Source organism: Engystomops pustulosus, chromosome 5 (assembly GCF_040894005.1).
Source record: "Engystomops pustulosus chromosome 5, aEngPut4.maternal, whole genome shotgun sequence".
In the NCBI taxonomy this organism is placed as follows: domain Eukaryota; kingdom Metazoa; phylum Chordata; class Amphibia; order Anura; family Leptodactylidae; genus Engystomops; species Engystomops pustulosus.
The window spans coordinates 70,859,703-70,874,717 of record NC_092415.1 but is presented as its reverse complement, the minus strand read 5'-3'; the positions used below and the strand labels follow the sequence as shown (position 1 = coordinate 70,874,717).

Genomic DNA, 15,015 nt, shown 5'->3' with positions numbered 1-15,015 from the left:
GCCCCTCACTTCTCAAGTGTTCATTACTTGTTATAGAGTCAGTGATTATTACACTGGTCATGATATCTTAATTAAAGCAAGTATTTTGTTCAGTATATGATGCATATGATAGTTATGGAGGAGTATCTGATTGTGATAAATAACTTCTATGTAAGTATGAATACTTATCGCAATGCACACCATTTAGCTAGGTGAAGAGAAATTCTCCATTTGTGATGTAAATGTGCACCTTATTGCATTTATGTCAATGACTCTAAACTCTAGACTTTAAACCCAAACTGGTGTTAAATTCATTAGGAGTGCGACAAAAATGGTACTGAGAGACTGATTGGAGACAGCATTCACAGTTTACTGCAACAAAATCCAAAAGTAGCAGAATATACACAGATTTATCAAAAGTGTTGTAAGGGAAGACAAAGACAGGGAACAAGACAGTCTTATGCTGCTCCAGTCTGCTGCTGGATGATTAATCTGTTGTAATTTAAGACAGTCTAGTTCAGTGATGGTGAACCTTTTAGAGACCGAGTGCCTAAACTACAACCAAAATCCACTTATTTACCATGAAGTGCCAACATGGCATTTCAAGCAGTAACTTATTGCTACCTGTTCTTAAACATCATTCAATTGCATTGGATTTCCTCAGGCCACCAATGCAGTTGAAAGAAGGTGGGCAAATTCAGACCATCATTGTAGCTTCTCTCCAGGAAGAATAGTGGGTCCAGCAGGATTACCTCCAAAGACAGTGCAGTTCAGTCATCACCTTCTCACTTTTCCAGAAGTTTCCAACCGCCAGTGAAGTGTTGCTTTAAAATAGCACAGAGAGCAGCATTCCTTAAGTTGCTTGGGACTGCAGGAAGATTTTGTGGATGTGGTCTTGTCTGGTGAAATTGGGGCAATGGCCTGAGTGCCCACAGAAAGGGCTCCGAGTGCCACCTCTGGCACCCGTGCCATAGGTTCACCACCACTGGTCTAGTTGTACTTTGCACCTCATATTAATTGGCTTAGGTTACAACAGATAGCTGCCCCTTAATTCAGGCTCATTAGCATTATTTTTGTCGCACAGACTTTGTTTGTATTCTGCCTGGCCTCCCATAATAGTGCTATGTTCTATTAAAGCAAATTTTCTGTTTGTTTTTCTAGCCTTGTATTTTGAAACCATACCAATGCCCCCATTCCCGAACCCCCAGGTACATAGTACTCATGGCATGTGTTCCACCAGTCACTCCTTGATACACTAATACATTTTATTAATAAAAGAACACATAAATACTTTCACTCCTCTTTATACTCATGATTATCACAATAAACGTACAAACTGCGTCTTGTTTTCCTGACTTTGTTAAAAAATCAGCTCCTATAAAAAGAAAAAAATTATTTTTACATGACAATATTCTGGTAAGTAATTTGTAATATACAGAAAAACAAAAGTGCTGTTCAACTTCCAGGCAAAATAGTTCCAAAAATATCATTAAATTAAAACATGGTTTTATTTTTGGATCTATTTTGCCTGAACAAATGGACAGCACTGTTATTTTTTCTGGATTTCACACTGATCCCGGCTTAGAAATCCTTGCAGCGGCTATTTGTTGACTGGATATTTCTTTGTTTGGTAATTTGTAATATAGCTGAAGAGCTATGATCGGCCTTGATAACTTCAGGTTACCAATTCTCTGCATGGGACACATATTATAATAAGTGGTTATGAAACAACTAGTTTCAAATTAGGTTGTAAATGTGTTTATGTAGAAGTCAGGCGCATTAACTAAGCAGAAAATCGGTGTCAATTCCATCTCAAAATCCGCTATCAGGCTCTATAACTCATATTTCACCGACATTCATTCCAATTTGGAATGTGGGGTGTGTTGGTTCTCGTTTCCACTAGTGGAAAATGCCTCCCCTTGACTTTGTGCAATTCTGGTGTGCAATTGTAAGTGCAATAAAGACCAAGATAGTTGGGTTTACCCCAGTGTGTGACTCAATGTGACCCTCATGCATATGCATTACAGTTTTCTTTTTTTTTTAAATTTTGAAATATAGGGAATGTTCGGTCTTGTTTCCACAAGTAGACAATGACACTTGTCAAAAGACAACCCTATGGTCTCTCATCAGGGCTGTTTCTACCACCATGCGGGACAAGTGACCGCCTGGAGCATTGACCATGTGGCCAGGTGGAGGTCTCCATATTGCACAATAATCAATAGCATTGGGGTCTTTAAGATGCCAATGCGATTGATAATTACTGCGCAGCAGTGCTTCATCTGTGAGCTCCTGTGTAGCGCACTCACTGATCTGATCCTGCAGATGATGGCATCATCACACTGTAGGAGTCATCAGCAAAAGAGAAGAGGAAGCCGTAGGAGAGTGGGGAAGTTAAAGGGGTATTTCAGGAATAAGTATAATTCACATTCAAATGGGTCATTAAATTATACACTACATTGTAATTAGTTGTTTAAAAGTTTGTTCCCCTTAGCAGAAAAATTCTGTTGACATACACTGGAATGAAGAATTAAAATACTACTGGCCCTTTAATCAGTCCATTGATTTTGTCTCTGTGGAGGAGACACAGAACAGAAGATGGCCGCTGGTCACATGTCCACATCACATGTCCTGCACTTGCCTGGGCAGGTCATATGAACATCGCTAAGTTTGGCTGTAGTCGGTTGGTTGCAGTGCATCCAGTGTGGTCAGTGTTGTAGTGAGAACCATCTCAGTGACGTAACGTGCAGTGATGGCAGTTATACATCATTACTATGGTAACAGAGCAGGACAGTCTGTTAGATCATCACTAGGAGCAGAACCTGAGATAGTGGTGCTATCATGGGACTTGTAGTTTCCAGTGGTGGCTATCTTGGTGATAACTCTATCTACTTTAGAAGGTCATAACATTTGTGAATCATTAAAGCAAACTATTTAAGCTCCATTTTGTGACATCAAGGTTTGTTGTACTCACCTATTTATAGCATTATAGCATTGTAGCAGACGTTCATATTCCGGGAATACCCCTTTATGTGATTTTATTAATTTAAAAAGGTACAGTGTATGTATACATTCACTGTCTGTGTTAGGACACAGTGAGTGTATAGTGATTGTGACAGGTTCTTTAAAAAAAAAAATATTCCTGATACGCATGTTGCTTTGTTAAAGCCTTAGTTCTTAAATAGAACATGTCATTAGGACGATCATTTTTTTCTTGATAAGTTTCCAATAGCCTCTGGTATGTTGATTTTCGATCTAAACAAGTCCACAGCTTTTTAATTGTTTCTGTAACTTTACCCGGCTCCCTGCCAGCAGTGTGTAGTGAGCCTAGGAGAGTGGAGGGCAGTTAAAATGAGAATTACTTGACGTAAGCAGGGGAGGGAGCAGGGGAGAGACTGAAGGAGGGCAATGAGTGAGGAGGAGGGGAGGAGGCATTGAGAAGAAGATGACTTGTGCCGTTTAAACTTCCTGATGACAGAAAACTATGTATAGAATAGGCAGATATAAACATATGGTTACAGGGTGCTCAAGAGGAAAAGATGTATGTGGCACCTTCAAGGAAAGTAATCATATAATAATATAATATAACTGTTGTTCATCAGCAAGTATCCAAAGTAAATTTATACATAGGAATAACAAATAATTTATCAGCCTTTCACCATAAATTAGAAGATGTCCAGCCTTATTCCAGTTGGGAGCAAGCCGCATTGTGATTGTGTAAAACAGACAAGTCTGAAGCATAGAAGGATTAACTCTTTCAGGCCTCTCAATCTAAGATAAGCATAGAAACGGATGATCAATTGCTGCTGTGCTACAAGAATGAACTGCAACAATTAATATAGCATCAATTCATTTGTAAAGCATAAAACATGTCTTCTCTGTATTTTAAGGTCTGTAGTAAAAAATCTGCGGTGCTATGCATTATATCAAATCTAGACCTATAAAGAACTACAAAGCTGACAAAATCTAATATATAAAGCTGAATGTGTGTGTGTATGTATGTCCGCTAAAGAAATCTGCACTGTCACTTTACATTCACCAAAGTTTGCACAGCCACTCTCTGTGACTCAGGGAACGTCATAGACGTTTTCAACCTGTGCGTTCCAAAATACACTCAATAACCACCATACACAGTAACCATTGGCTGTTGCTGTGGCAGTTGGAAGATAAGTCGTGATTGGTTGCTATTCTGTAACAGGTCATTAATATGACCTCTGAGATTTGATTGGTTATAGGCAATGAGTACAAGACAGCTTATGTGTGAGGTAAGATGGATAGGGATACAGAGATAGGGGTTTTTTTATCAGAAATATCTGAGGTAAAACTGTTCCAGTTGCACATGGAAACCCATCAGAGATCAGCTGCGATTTTTTGTAAACAGCTGTGGGAAAATGAAAATTGAGCACTGACTGGTTGCCATGGGAAACTAGAACAGTTCTGCTCTCAGACACTTCTGATAAATCCCCCCATAGACAAAGTGACAGAAAGAGACAATCAGAGACAAATACAGAGACAGTCACAGAGCCAGACAGTCAGAGAAAGAGACAGACAGAGAAAGTCAGAGATGGACACAGACGGAGACAAAGACAGATGGAGACAGAAGCAGTTGGGGACAGAGGTAGTCGGAGACAGAGGTAGAGGTAGTCGGAGACAGAGGTAGTCGGAGACAGAGACAGTCGGAGACAGCAACAGTCAGAGACAGAGACAGTAAGAGACAGAAACAGTAAGAGACAGAGACAGTAAGAGACAGAGACAGTAAGAGAAAGACAGAGCCAGTTAGAGACGGAGACAGTCAGAGAAAAGCAGAGTCAGAGACAGACAAAGATAGTCAGAGACAGATACAGTTGGAGACAGAGACAGACAGACAAAGTCACAGACAGTCAAAGAAAACTGGAGTCATAGACAGTCAGCTACAGACAGAGACAGTCAGTGACAGAGATAGTCAGAGGCAGAGACAGAGAAAGTCAGAAACAGTCAGAGACAGAGAAAGTTAGAGAAAACTAAAGTCAGAGACAGTCAGAAACAGAAACACTCAGAGACAGTCAGAGACACTAAGAGATAAACGGTCACAGATACAGACAGATACAGTTAGAGACAGTCAGAGAGAGATGGATACATATAAAATATTTTTTTTTATATTTGTAAACCCATTCTATTATGTTATAGCTAAGAGCAGCTATCCCAGGCAACACAAGGAGCTACAGCTAGTATGTTTATTAACCCCTTCCCGACGCGCGCCGTACTAGTACGGCGCGCGCCGGGTCCCGGTGCATGGAGAGGGCTCCCGGGCCGAGCCCTCTCCATAGCCGGTAAGTCTTTGCTGCATATTGCAGCAAAGGCTTACCGGTAACACCCGCGATCGGTGCTAGCACCGATCGCGGGTGTTCTCACCTCGATCGCCGCTGCTCCCCGATGACGTCACGGGGAGCGGCGATCAGTCGCCATGGTAACCTCGGGTGTTCCGAATACCCGAGGCTACTTCGTTTTAACCCATGCATTACAATGTGCTAATTGCACATTGTAATGCATGGGGAGTAAAATCCACATATACTGCCATACTGTAGTATGGCAGTATATGATAGGATCGATCAGACTACCTAGGGTTAGAGTACCCTAGGGAGTCTGAAAAATAGTAAAAGTAAAAATAAAAAAAAGTTTAAAAAAAAAAAATTATAATAAATAAACCTAAAAATTCAAATCACCCCCCTTTCCCTAGAACTGATATAAAAATAAATAAACAGTAAAAATCATAAATACATTAGGTATCGCCGCGTCCGAAAATGCCCGATCTATCAAAATATGATAATGTTTTTTCACTACGTTTAACCCCGTAACGGAAAATAGCGTCCAAAGTCGAAAATGGCATTTTTTTGCCATTTTGAAAAATATAAAAAAATTAATAAAAAGTGATCAAAAGGTCGCACAGTCCCAAAAATTATAGTAATGAAAACACCATCAAAATTCGCAAAAAATGACACCACCCACAGCTCCGTACACCAAAGTATGAAAAAGTTATTGGCCCCAGAAGATGGCAAAATAAAAAAAAAATATTTTGTACAGGAGGTTTTAATTTTTTTAAATGTATGAAAACATTATAAAACCTATACAAATTTGGTATCCACATGATCGTACCGACCCAAAGAATAAAGTAGACATGTCATTTGGGACGCAGAGTGAAAGCTGTAAAATCCAAGCCCACAAGAAAACGTCACAAATGTGGTTTTTCACCATTTTCACTGCATTTGGAATTTTTTTCCTGCTTCCCAGTACACGCCATAGAATATTAAATACCGTCACTATGAAGTGCAATTTGTTACGCAGAAAATAAGCCATAACACAGCTCTTTATGTGGAAAAATAAAAAAGTTATAGATTTTTGAAGTTGGTGAGTGAAAAATGGAAGTGAAAAAACTAAAAAAGGCCAAGTCGTTAAGGGGTTAAAGCAATATTTAAAAGAGTTTAACTAAATATTGAAATATATATTGAAATATCCATAAAATTTGTCCTCCAGTTGACAAAGAGATAATGGAACAGAAAGTTGACAGCTCCATTTTCTAAATTGTGGTCAGACCAGGTTAATGCAGATCAGATTCCATTCAAGGGAGAAAAGCTGTAGTACATGGGCTAAACATGTGGGCTGTAAAAAACAAAAGGTCACTTAGGTTACTGGTCCCTACTGCACTGCAGTTTCTGGGTATCTCCAGGCATACCAGAAAACACCAGTAGAGCCTTCTCAGTCACTGTCTTGGTGTTGCCCATGGGGTTGAGTGATCAAGGACTGGAGACATCGGCATTGGAAATTTTTTTCCTCTCTGGAATTTTTAAAGAGCTTTCTTGTCTAGTACTTATATCTCCAATGAAAAATTCACAACATCTGTTTAAAAGGGAGACTTTTTGCTAGCAAGAGGTCTAAAATCTTAAAGTGAAAACAGTTTTTACCATATTTCCATATAATGCAAGGCTGTGGATTTACTTACTTGAAGTTGCTTTTCGGCAACTATCTGAAGTTTTCCGGTTTTGAAGAAAGTTATCTACGTAAGCAGTACAAAAATATTCATTGATTTTATGTCAATATTTTGGTGGCAGAAAATATTTTCTCAATGTTATACAATACACTATATGAATAAAAAGAGACAAGGTGCTGATTTTTCTTCTAGAGATCCAGTTGATGTAAATAATCATCCAGAAATTGCTCCTAATATCAGCTGGTTCTCTGTTGCCACGATTATCATTATTATATTATATTTAAGAAAGGATGGAGTGTGTCATGTGATTTTTCCCATCAACTTCCTTCTCTCTGCAAGATAATTTAAGGGGTTGGCCACTCTTTACATAAGTTATCCATGTGCTTTAATGTCTTGTGGATAATCCACGAATGTTCATCAATGATTCAGCAGTCCTACTACATGTATTGTGTGCAGACCCTATGTTCTTGTTTCTTTACAACTTTTACAACTGTGAGCTCTGCTGAATAGGAGGAGCTGCATCAGGAGACTATGATTCATCCTTCTCCCTACCCCTTCACTCCAGTTTGTCAGTGTGGACAGATTGAGAGAAGAGAGAGAGGGTGACATCACATGGATGACTTGGAGCAGTGAGAGAGACGGCAGCTGTGTGTGTAAGATGAGGGCAGCATGCTGAGAACATGGAAAGACTGCATCTTTCCATGGAGGCAAAGACACAGGTATATATACATGCAGAGACATGTCTAATAGAGGATATTTATTGAAAAATGTCCAACCACTTTAAAGATGTGTCATGGCTTGGTCTACCAGCATGACAATTCCCCATAATAGACAACAAGGGCAACAAAGGAGTGACTCCATGTGAAGGTCCTGGAGTGGCCTAACAAGTCTCCAGACCTGAATGCTATCAAAAATCTATGGAGGACAGCCCTAAATCCTGAAAGATCTGGATAAGATCTTTATGGAGGAGTGGGCTAAAATCCCTGCTCCAGTGTCTGCAATCTTTACAGGACCTCTTTAATTTTTTGGATAATAACTCTCACAGTTTAAGTGTACCCACAGTAAAAGTGACACACCTCTCCATTCTTTTTAAGTGGGAGAATTCTCTACATTGAAACTCTATCAAATACATACACAAAACACATATTTTGCTGCTCCACTTATTAAAAGGGTAAAGAAATAAAAATATCCCAAAAATCAGGGGAAGGGAATAATAATAAGGATATTTTCATGGGTTCAGGCGAATCAAAGAATTTTTAAAAATGTTTCTATATCACATATGACAGCATAATTGAGAAATAAAGTAGGAAGACTTCATGGAAGGCACACCGAGACGTATCCCAAAACCAACCATTACAGTACATGGTTCTAGTCACTACCAATCTCTCTTCTCTGCATCAGTAACATTACATGGAGGGCACATAACTAATGGAGACTAAAATTAACTAGAGACTGGTCCTAGAACTGGATGCGGTACCTTAAGAGGTAGTGCCAAGTCATGTTATCCCTGGTTTGTTTTTGTGAATGTAGACGTTCATAGGGTCAAATCTTTTTTTGTGTATTTTTTTTCTGCAAGAATGATATGTTGGTCATCATTACTGTTGGGATGGAGATTTTCCATGGGACCTTCCCAAGTGAAGTTTTCTACTTGGAGCTCCCAGGAGAGGGCCAACAGGGTGCCATAAGACTGCTCTCAGCTGTGAAAACCTTTCAGCTTTTTTATTGAATGGGTCTAAAGGTTGACAATATCATCAAGACAGTGTTTTGCAATAGCTACATCAATTTCATGTCTATCACAGATGGCTGTGGCTTCTTCCTCAGGGATAATTATAGAAAAAAATATTTTTTAAAAAACAATTTTTCTGTAACAGTTCTACGCTAACAAACCTTTAAAGGAAACCTACCATGAGGAATCCACTATCAGAAGTAGATATCCTGGTAGATTCTTCCTGCCTGCCTATGTCCTAATCTGTAATTTAGTAATTCTGGAACCTTACTGAACTTGTTAAAAAACAACTGTGACTATTGGCTACTGTGTGGGGTCAGGCATGATAACTATATTCGCTACTTTGCAGTCACTGTTACTCTAATGTTTACAATGGGGGTGCTGTTACTATATTGGTTGGTTACTATGAAAGCACTGTTACTATATTGGCTACTTTTGGGGCACTGTGACTATATTGGCTACTGTGGTGTCGCCATTACATTAGTGGATACAGTGCACTGGTTCTATATTGGCTATTGTGGGAGGACTGTTACTATATTTGTTATTGTGGGGGCATAATAGTGATCTCCATGAGAGCAGCAGAAAAGTATTACGTTTCTGTTAAGAATCTGCTAAAATGGTTTGTGTTGCTAAATCTGCAGTTTAGCAGATGAATAGTGGCTGGGAGACGCTGACATGGCAGCCATGTAGAAGATAAGAAGAAGTATTATCAAAGATGTCATTTGTCAACAGATTTACAGTAAGTGCTGGTGGTACACATGATCACACATTTCTGAAGCATTTCCTCTCTTCTGTGACTCTTATTATCTTCTCCTATAGGTGGAGCTATATGAGGACAGCCTTATACCACGTCAGATTTATTTTACTGCATTACGATTTATCAAAGTGTTTGATGCTGTATAAGACTGCCTGTCTCACTCTAGTGCTGTAAGAATTACAATTAAAAGGAAAAAAGAGGAAACTGCAGGAGAGTATGAATAAAAGAATTACAGCTTACAGACATGATGACCAGTATCTCCCTAAAATCTTCTGGCAATGGCGATGCTACAATATGATCAAACAGCAATAACAAACTTCTGAAAAATATAAATGTTAATGGAAACCTTGAGAAAACCATTTTAAAAACTACTATTAACGCATTTTACTATTTTATTTTCATACTATTTGCAAGATTTGATTTAGATAAATATTAATATATTACAAAACATCAATTGGCAAGACTTTACCCTTTGTACTGTATAAATGCTAGCTTACACTTTAATGAAAAGTCAATGCAAGTATTTTAGAACTCCCTTAAATTTCCTATAAATGTAGTAATATGGTCACTTAGAAGTATAGGACTGCTGCTCTTGGATACGCCCACCAATGCTGGAGTGAAAGCTCAAAGAAACAAATAGTTTTTGCAAATGAAATGGCCTTACTGCAAGTCCCACAGCCGTCCTGGGGTAATGAATGCTGAATTCAGGTGGTCAGACATGACTCAAGAGTGCATACCTTTCCAGAGGTGGTGGTTGTAGCAAAGGATGTCTTTCTTATTTCTAAGGGACATCAAAACTACATTTATGGGAAACTATCTTCACACAGGAACATTTTTAATAACAAGCAATTGAAGAAATGTAAATGAACAAATTAATAAAATTAAATGTGAATTCCAAGATGGAAATACCTCTTTAAGTGTGAAATTGGTAAATATTGGCTATTTATACCACAATCAAAAACAACATAATTATCAAAACCCTATTTTGTATTAAACAATACACCTATTATGAATAGGCTTCATGTCTGAGGCTCAGTTACAATCTATAACACCCTATCAGATCTTTAACATGCTTCTGACAATTTAGGCCTCATGCACAGGAATGTACATCCAAGGCCGAGGCGTAGCACACAGTCGGCTGGAGAAGGGGGCGCTCCTTTCCCCTCCCCACTCATAGGGAGCCATGCAACCTTGCTATATTTCCGACAAAAGATAGACCCTGCTCTATCTTTTTTTCAGCGACGGCATAGTATGGTGACACATGTTTGTGTTCACCTTACCGTGCTGTGCACAATGCACTTCTATGGCGGCCTTTGCTACTATGCTGCTGTTTTTACAGCACGAATACACACACCACATATATATACAGTAATTCTTAACCGGTTAAGGACCGGGCCCTTTCCCGTTTTTTCATTTCCATTTTTCACTACCCACCTTCAAAAATCTATAACTTTTTTATTTTTACACGTAAAAAGCTATGTGACGGCTTGTTTTTTGCATAACAAATTGCACTTCATAGTGATCGCATTGAATATTCCATGTAATGTACTGGGAAGCGGGAAAAAAATTCCAAATGCAGTGAAAATGGTGAAAAAACGCATTTGTGTCGTATTCTTGTGGGCTTGGATATTACGTCTTTCACTTCACGCCACAAATGACGCATCTAATTTATTCTTTGGGTCAATACGATTACAGGGATACCAAATTTATATAGGTTTTATAATGTTTTCATACATTTACAAAAATTAAAACCTCATGTACAAAAACTTTTTCATACTTCGTTGTATGGAGTTGAGGGTGGTGTCATCTTTTGCGACTTTTGATGATGTTTTCAATGATATTATTTTTAGGACTGTATGACCTTTTGATCACTTTTTATAGAATTTTTAATTTTTTTTTAAATGGCAAAAAAGTGCCAGTTTTGACTTTGGACGCGATTTTCCGTTACGGGGTTAAACGCAGTGAAAAAACGTTATCATATTTTGATAGATCAGGCATTTTCGGATGCGTCGATACCTAATGTGTTTATGATTTTTACTGTTTATTTATATTTATATCAGTTCTAGGGAAAGGGGGGTGATTTGAATTTTTAGGTTTTTTTATTATAATTTTTTTTTTTACTTTTTTTTTATTTTTACTATTTTACAGAATCCCTAGGGTACTTTAACCCTAGGTTGTCTGATCGATCCTACCATATACTGCCATACTACAGTATGGCAGTATATGGGGATTTTACTCCTCATACATTACAATGTGCTGATAGCACATTGTAATGAATGGGTTAACCCGAAGTAGCTTCTGGTCTTCGTAAGACCCGAAGCTACCATGGCGACGGATCGCCGCTCCCCGATGACGTCACGGGGAGCGGCGATCCTCGGAAAGATGGCGGCGATCAGCAAGAAAACACCCGCGATCGGTGTCCGCACCGATCGCGGGTGTTACCGGTAAGCCTTTGCTGCAATATGCAGCAGAGACTTACCGGCTACAGAGAGGGCTCGGCCCGTGAGCCCTCTCCATGCATCGGAACGCGGCGGTCGCGAACCGGTTAAAAGGAACCAGGCACCTAATTTTCACTAAAAAAAGGTTGTTGAACGGGAAGTTACACATACATTGCAAAGTTGCCTTTTTTAGTCTTTTTTGAGCATTTGCATTACAATATACAGGCGGTCCCCTACTTAAGGACTTACAGACAACCCATAGTTACAGACAGACCCTCTGACCTCTGGTGAAGCTCTCTGAATGCTTTACTATAGTCCCAGACTGCAATAATCAGCTGTAAGGTGTCTGTAATGAAGCTTTATTGATAATCCTTGGTCCCATTACAGCAAAAAAACTCCAATTGTCACTGGGGCCAAATTATAAAATATACAGTTTCGACTTACATACAAATTCAACTTAAGAACAAACCTCCGGACCCTATCTTGTACATAACCCGGGGACTGCCTGTAATTTCCTGTTTTATCCTACCTGGTTTCCTGACAAAATCTTATGGTGAGTGCCAGGGTATGCTTTGGTTTGGATGCATTAAAACAAAAACATGTGACTTGTCTGTGCCGCTCAATCACTCCTCAGTTCTCACCCCCCACCTTTGTGCTCCTGTACAGCTCCTCCCTCCCCCATTAATTTCAGATCACCAGGCCGTGAGCCATTGTACAGGATACGACCACTGTGTGCTCAACGCACCATGATCAGGTGCCATAGACCTCTATGGGGGCCATGAAATGGACGCAAATTTATGAGGCCATATCACCTGTGCCCATACGGACGTTTTCAAGCTTACACAATCAGCTGTATATCCTGTGGACCCACCCTAAATGTTTAAGATGTAAATATAGCGTAAGGCCCTTTTCAGATGATTGTATATGGTGACTGTAAACTAGCATACAGCCACTATAGGAGTACAATGTTATGGCACGGTACAGTGAGCACACACGTGTGTCACCATACTGTGCCGCCCCCAGAAAAAAGATAATGGGGCTTATTTACTAAGGGTCCGCGGAGCGTATTTTCGTCAGGTTTCCCGTCGATTTCCGTTTTACGTCGATTTGCCCTGGGATGTTACCGCACTCGATCGGATTTTGGCGCATCGGCTTACACGCGACAGAAATGGTGGGGGGGTGACAGATTCGGACAATGCACAGGATTTTACATTTAGAATTGTGTCGCAAGATATGCACTGACATGCACCAAGAAGAAGAAGGTGAACTTTGGCGGACCTGGGCATGGAAGAAACATATGCAGGAAATTGGACGCACGACCTTAGTGAATCGCGGTAGACCCGAATCCTCGTTGGACAACGCACCGCAGGATCGCAACATGACCGGGTAAGTAAATCTGCCCCAATGTATGCTCTATCTTTTGCCATACGTATGGCCCGACAGCATGCCTCCCTATGGAAAGGGGAGGGGTAAAGAAAGCTCACCTCTCCACCTATCCAGCCAAATGTATGCTACACACCAACAACTGCAGCCCACAGCTGGGGATCATTTGGGCCAAGGTCACAAGAGGAGTATGACGCACAAGCAGTGGCTGACCAGTGCCCAGGCATCTGCTCCTCACACATCCCACTGCCTACAGTACCAAAACAGCTGTGAACTATTAGTGCTGCGGGCAATTAGGAAGTGTTAATAACAGAAGTGCAGGGACCAGGCACACCCATCACTCCTTCAGTCAGCACCTTCATCTTCCCTCAATCAACTTCTAATACCTGGGAAATTAACCATGTGCTCTACTGATTCCTGGGTCAATGGTTGGGGAACAATTCTGAAATATAAAGACTGCAAAATCAAAGTTACCTGCAAAGTTTTACTTGTTTTTCTCTAATATCAGTTTGTGATATTCCAACGTTCATTACCATTCTAACTGCACAAAGTTTTTTCAGGTCCGGCAAGTCCCAGAAAAATATTGATTCTGCCATCCGGACGCTCAAACTGTCCCCAAAAAAAAAAGCAATACATATTCCCTATAATATATAAAACCAAATTGTCAAGACTTTATGTTATTCAGAGCTTACATTTTGATGGTATAGTAATACAGTATACTTCCGAAGACCTGAGGCTGTCTGGATTTAACCCATTCATTACTATGTACTAATTGCACATTGTGATGTATGAGGATAAAAATCCCCATATACTGCCATACCGAAGTATGCGTAGTAACGCATGCGTTAACATTGCGTTTACAAACGTAAACGGTAATGTAATTACCTCACATCAGCTGTTGTACATGCGTTTCAAACGCAATGAAAACGCAACCAAAACGCAATGTGTGAACGCGCCCTTAGGCGCATGCATTAACATCACGTTAACAATTGTAAATAGTAATGTAATTAGGCAAATCAACCTCTCCTCAGCTGTTGTAATGCATTTTAAACGCAATGAAAACACAACCAAAGCGCAACGTGTGAACGCACCCTCAGGGTGCTGTCACACGATGCGTTCTTGGACAGTTCTTAGACTGAAAACGAATGTGTTTTTGTATGTTTACCATGCGTTTGTCTGGTTTTAATCCTGGCAAACCAGCCAAATGCATGGTAAACATACAAGAACGCAGGCGTTGTTAGTCCATTTAGAAACAGTCCAAGAACGCACTTGTGGCACATTTTGTGTCAAGGAGTCTTTGGTTAAAAACACTTTGTGAATATTTCCTACGCCTACTCCACATACAAGTTTTTTTATTTTTCACCTACTTTTTAAGTGTAAAATATTTTCCAGTAACGATACAATTATGTAAAAATGCATAACTTGTGTAACTCCATCACACATTTAGGCTAGAAAATATATTTTCTCCCTTCCTTTCAAAAGAAAAAAAATCAGTGTGAACATTCCCTTACAAGACATACCACCAATTTTACTGGATAAAAAAATAAATCACAGGGTTTTCGAGGAGACTAAAACGGACACAAAAGTATTGTGCTTGAAGTACTATTCCAGGTGGCAACGTCCCAGCTGAACCTTCCTCTCAGCCTGTCCCTGTACACAGAGAATGAACTTCAGTCTGAACTCAAGTGCCCGAACAATGTGAGGAGAGGAGCAGCTGACAGGACGCTGTCACCTCACATACACACAGGCTGCTCTGCTGTGAAACTTTCCC

At 39.8% G+C, this 15,015-nt stretch overlaps 1 protein-coding gene across 12 annotated transcripts in view; it reads right to left on the bottom strand.

Annotated features, from left to right (window-relative positions):
• The window catches only part of C5H18orf63 (chromosome 5 C18orf63 homolog), a 55,546-nt gene extending 40,536 nt beyond the window's left edge, over positions 1–15,010 (bottom strand). The window contains exons 1-6 of one of the 12 annotated variants that reach the window (XM_072152331.1): positions 14,756–15,010; positions 13,719–13,853; positions 9,664–9,742; positions 6,953–7,006; positions 3,636–3,747; positions 1,313–1,354 (exon numbers count right to left, since the gene is read on the bottom strand). In XM_072152331.1, the coding sequence (XP_072008432.1) occupies positions 1,313–1,354; positions 3,636–3,747; positions 6,953–7,006; positions 9,664–9,742; positions 13,719–13,840 (409 nt within the window). In that variant the 5' untranslated portion in view covers positions 13,841–13,853; positions 14,756–15,010. Of the gene's footprint in view, positions 1–1,312; positions 1,355–3,635; positions 3,748–6,952; positions 7,007–9,663; positions 9,743–13,630; positions 13,687–13,718; positions 13,886–14,611 lie in introns of those variants that run through there. The other 11 variants (XM_072152329.1, XM_072152328.1, XM_072152336.1 and 8 more) reach the window with 11 other exon arrangements.
• Between the last annotated feature and the right edge of the window lie 5 nt (positions 15,011–15,015).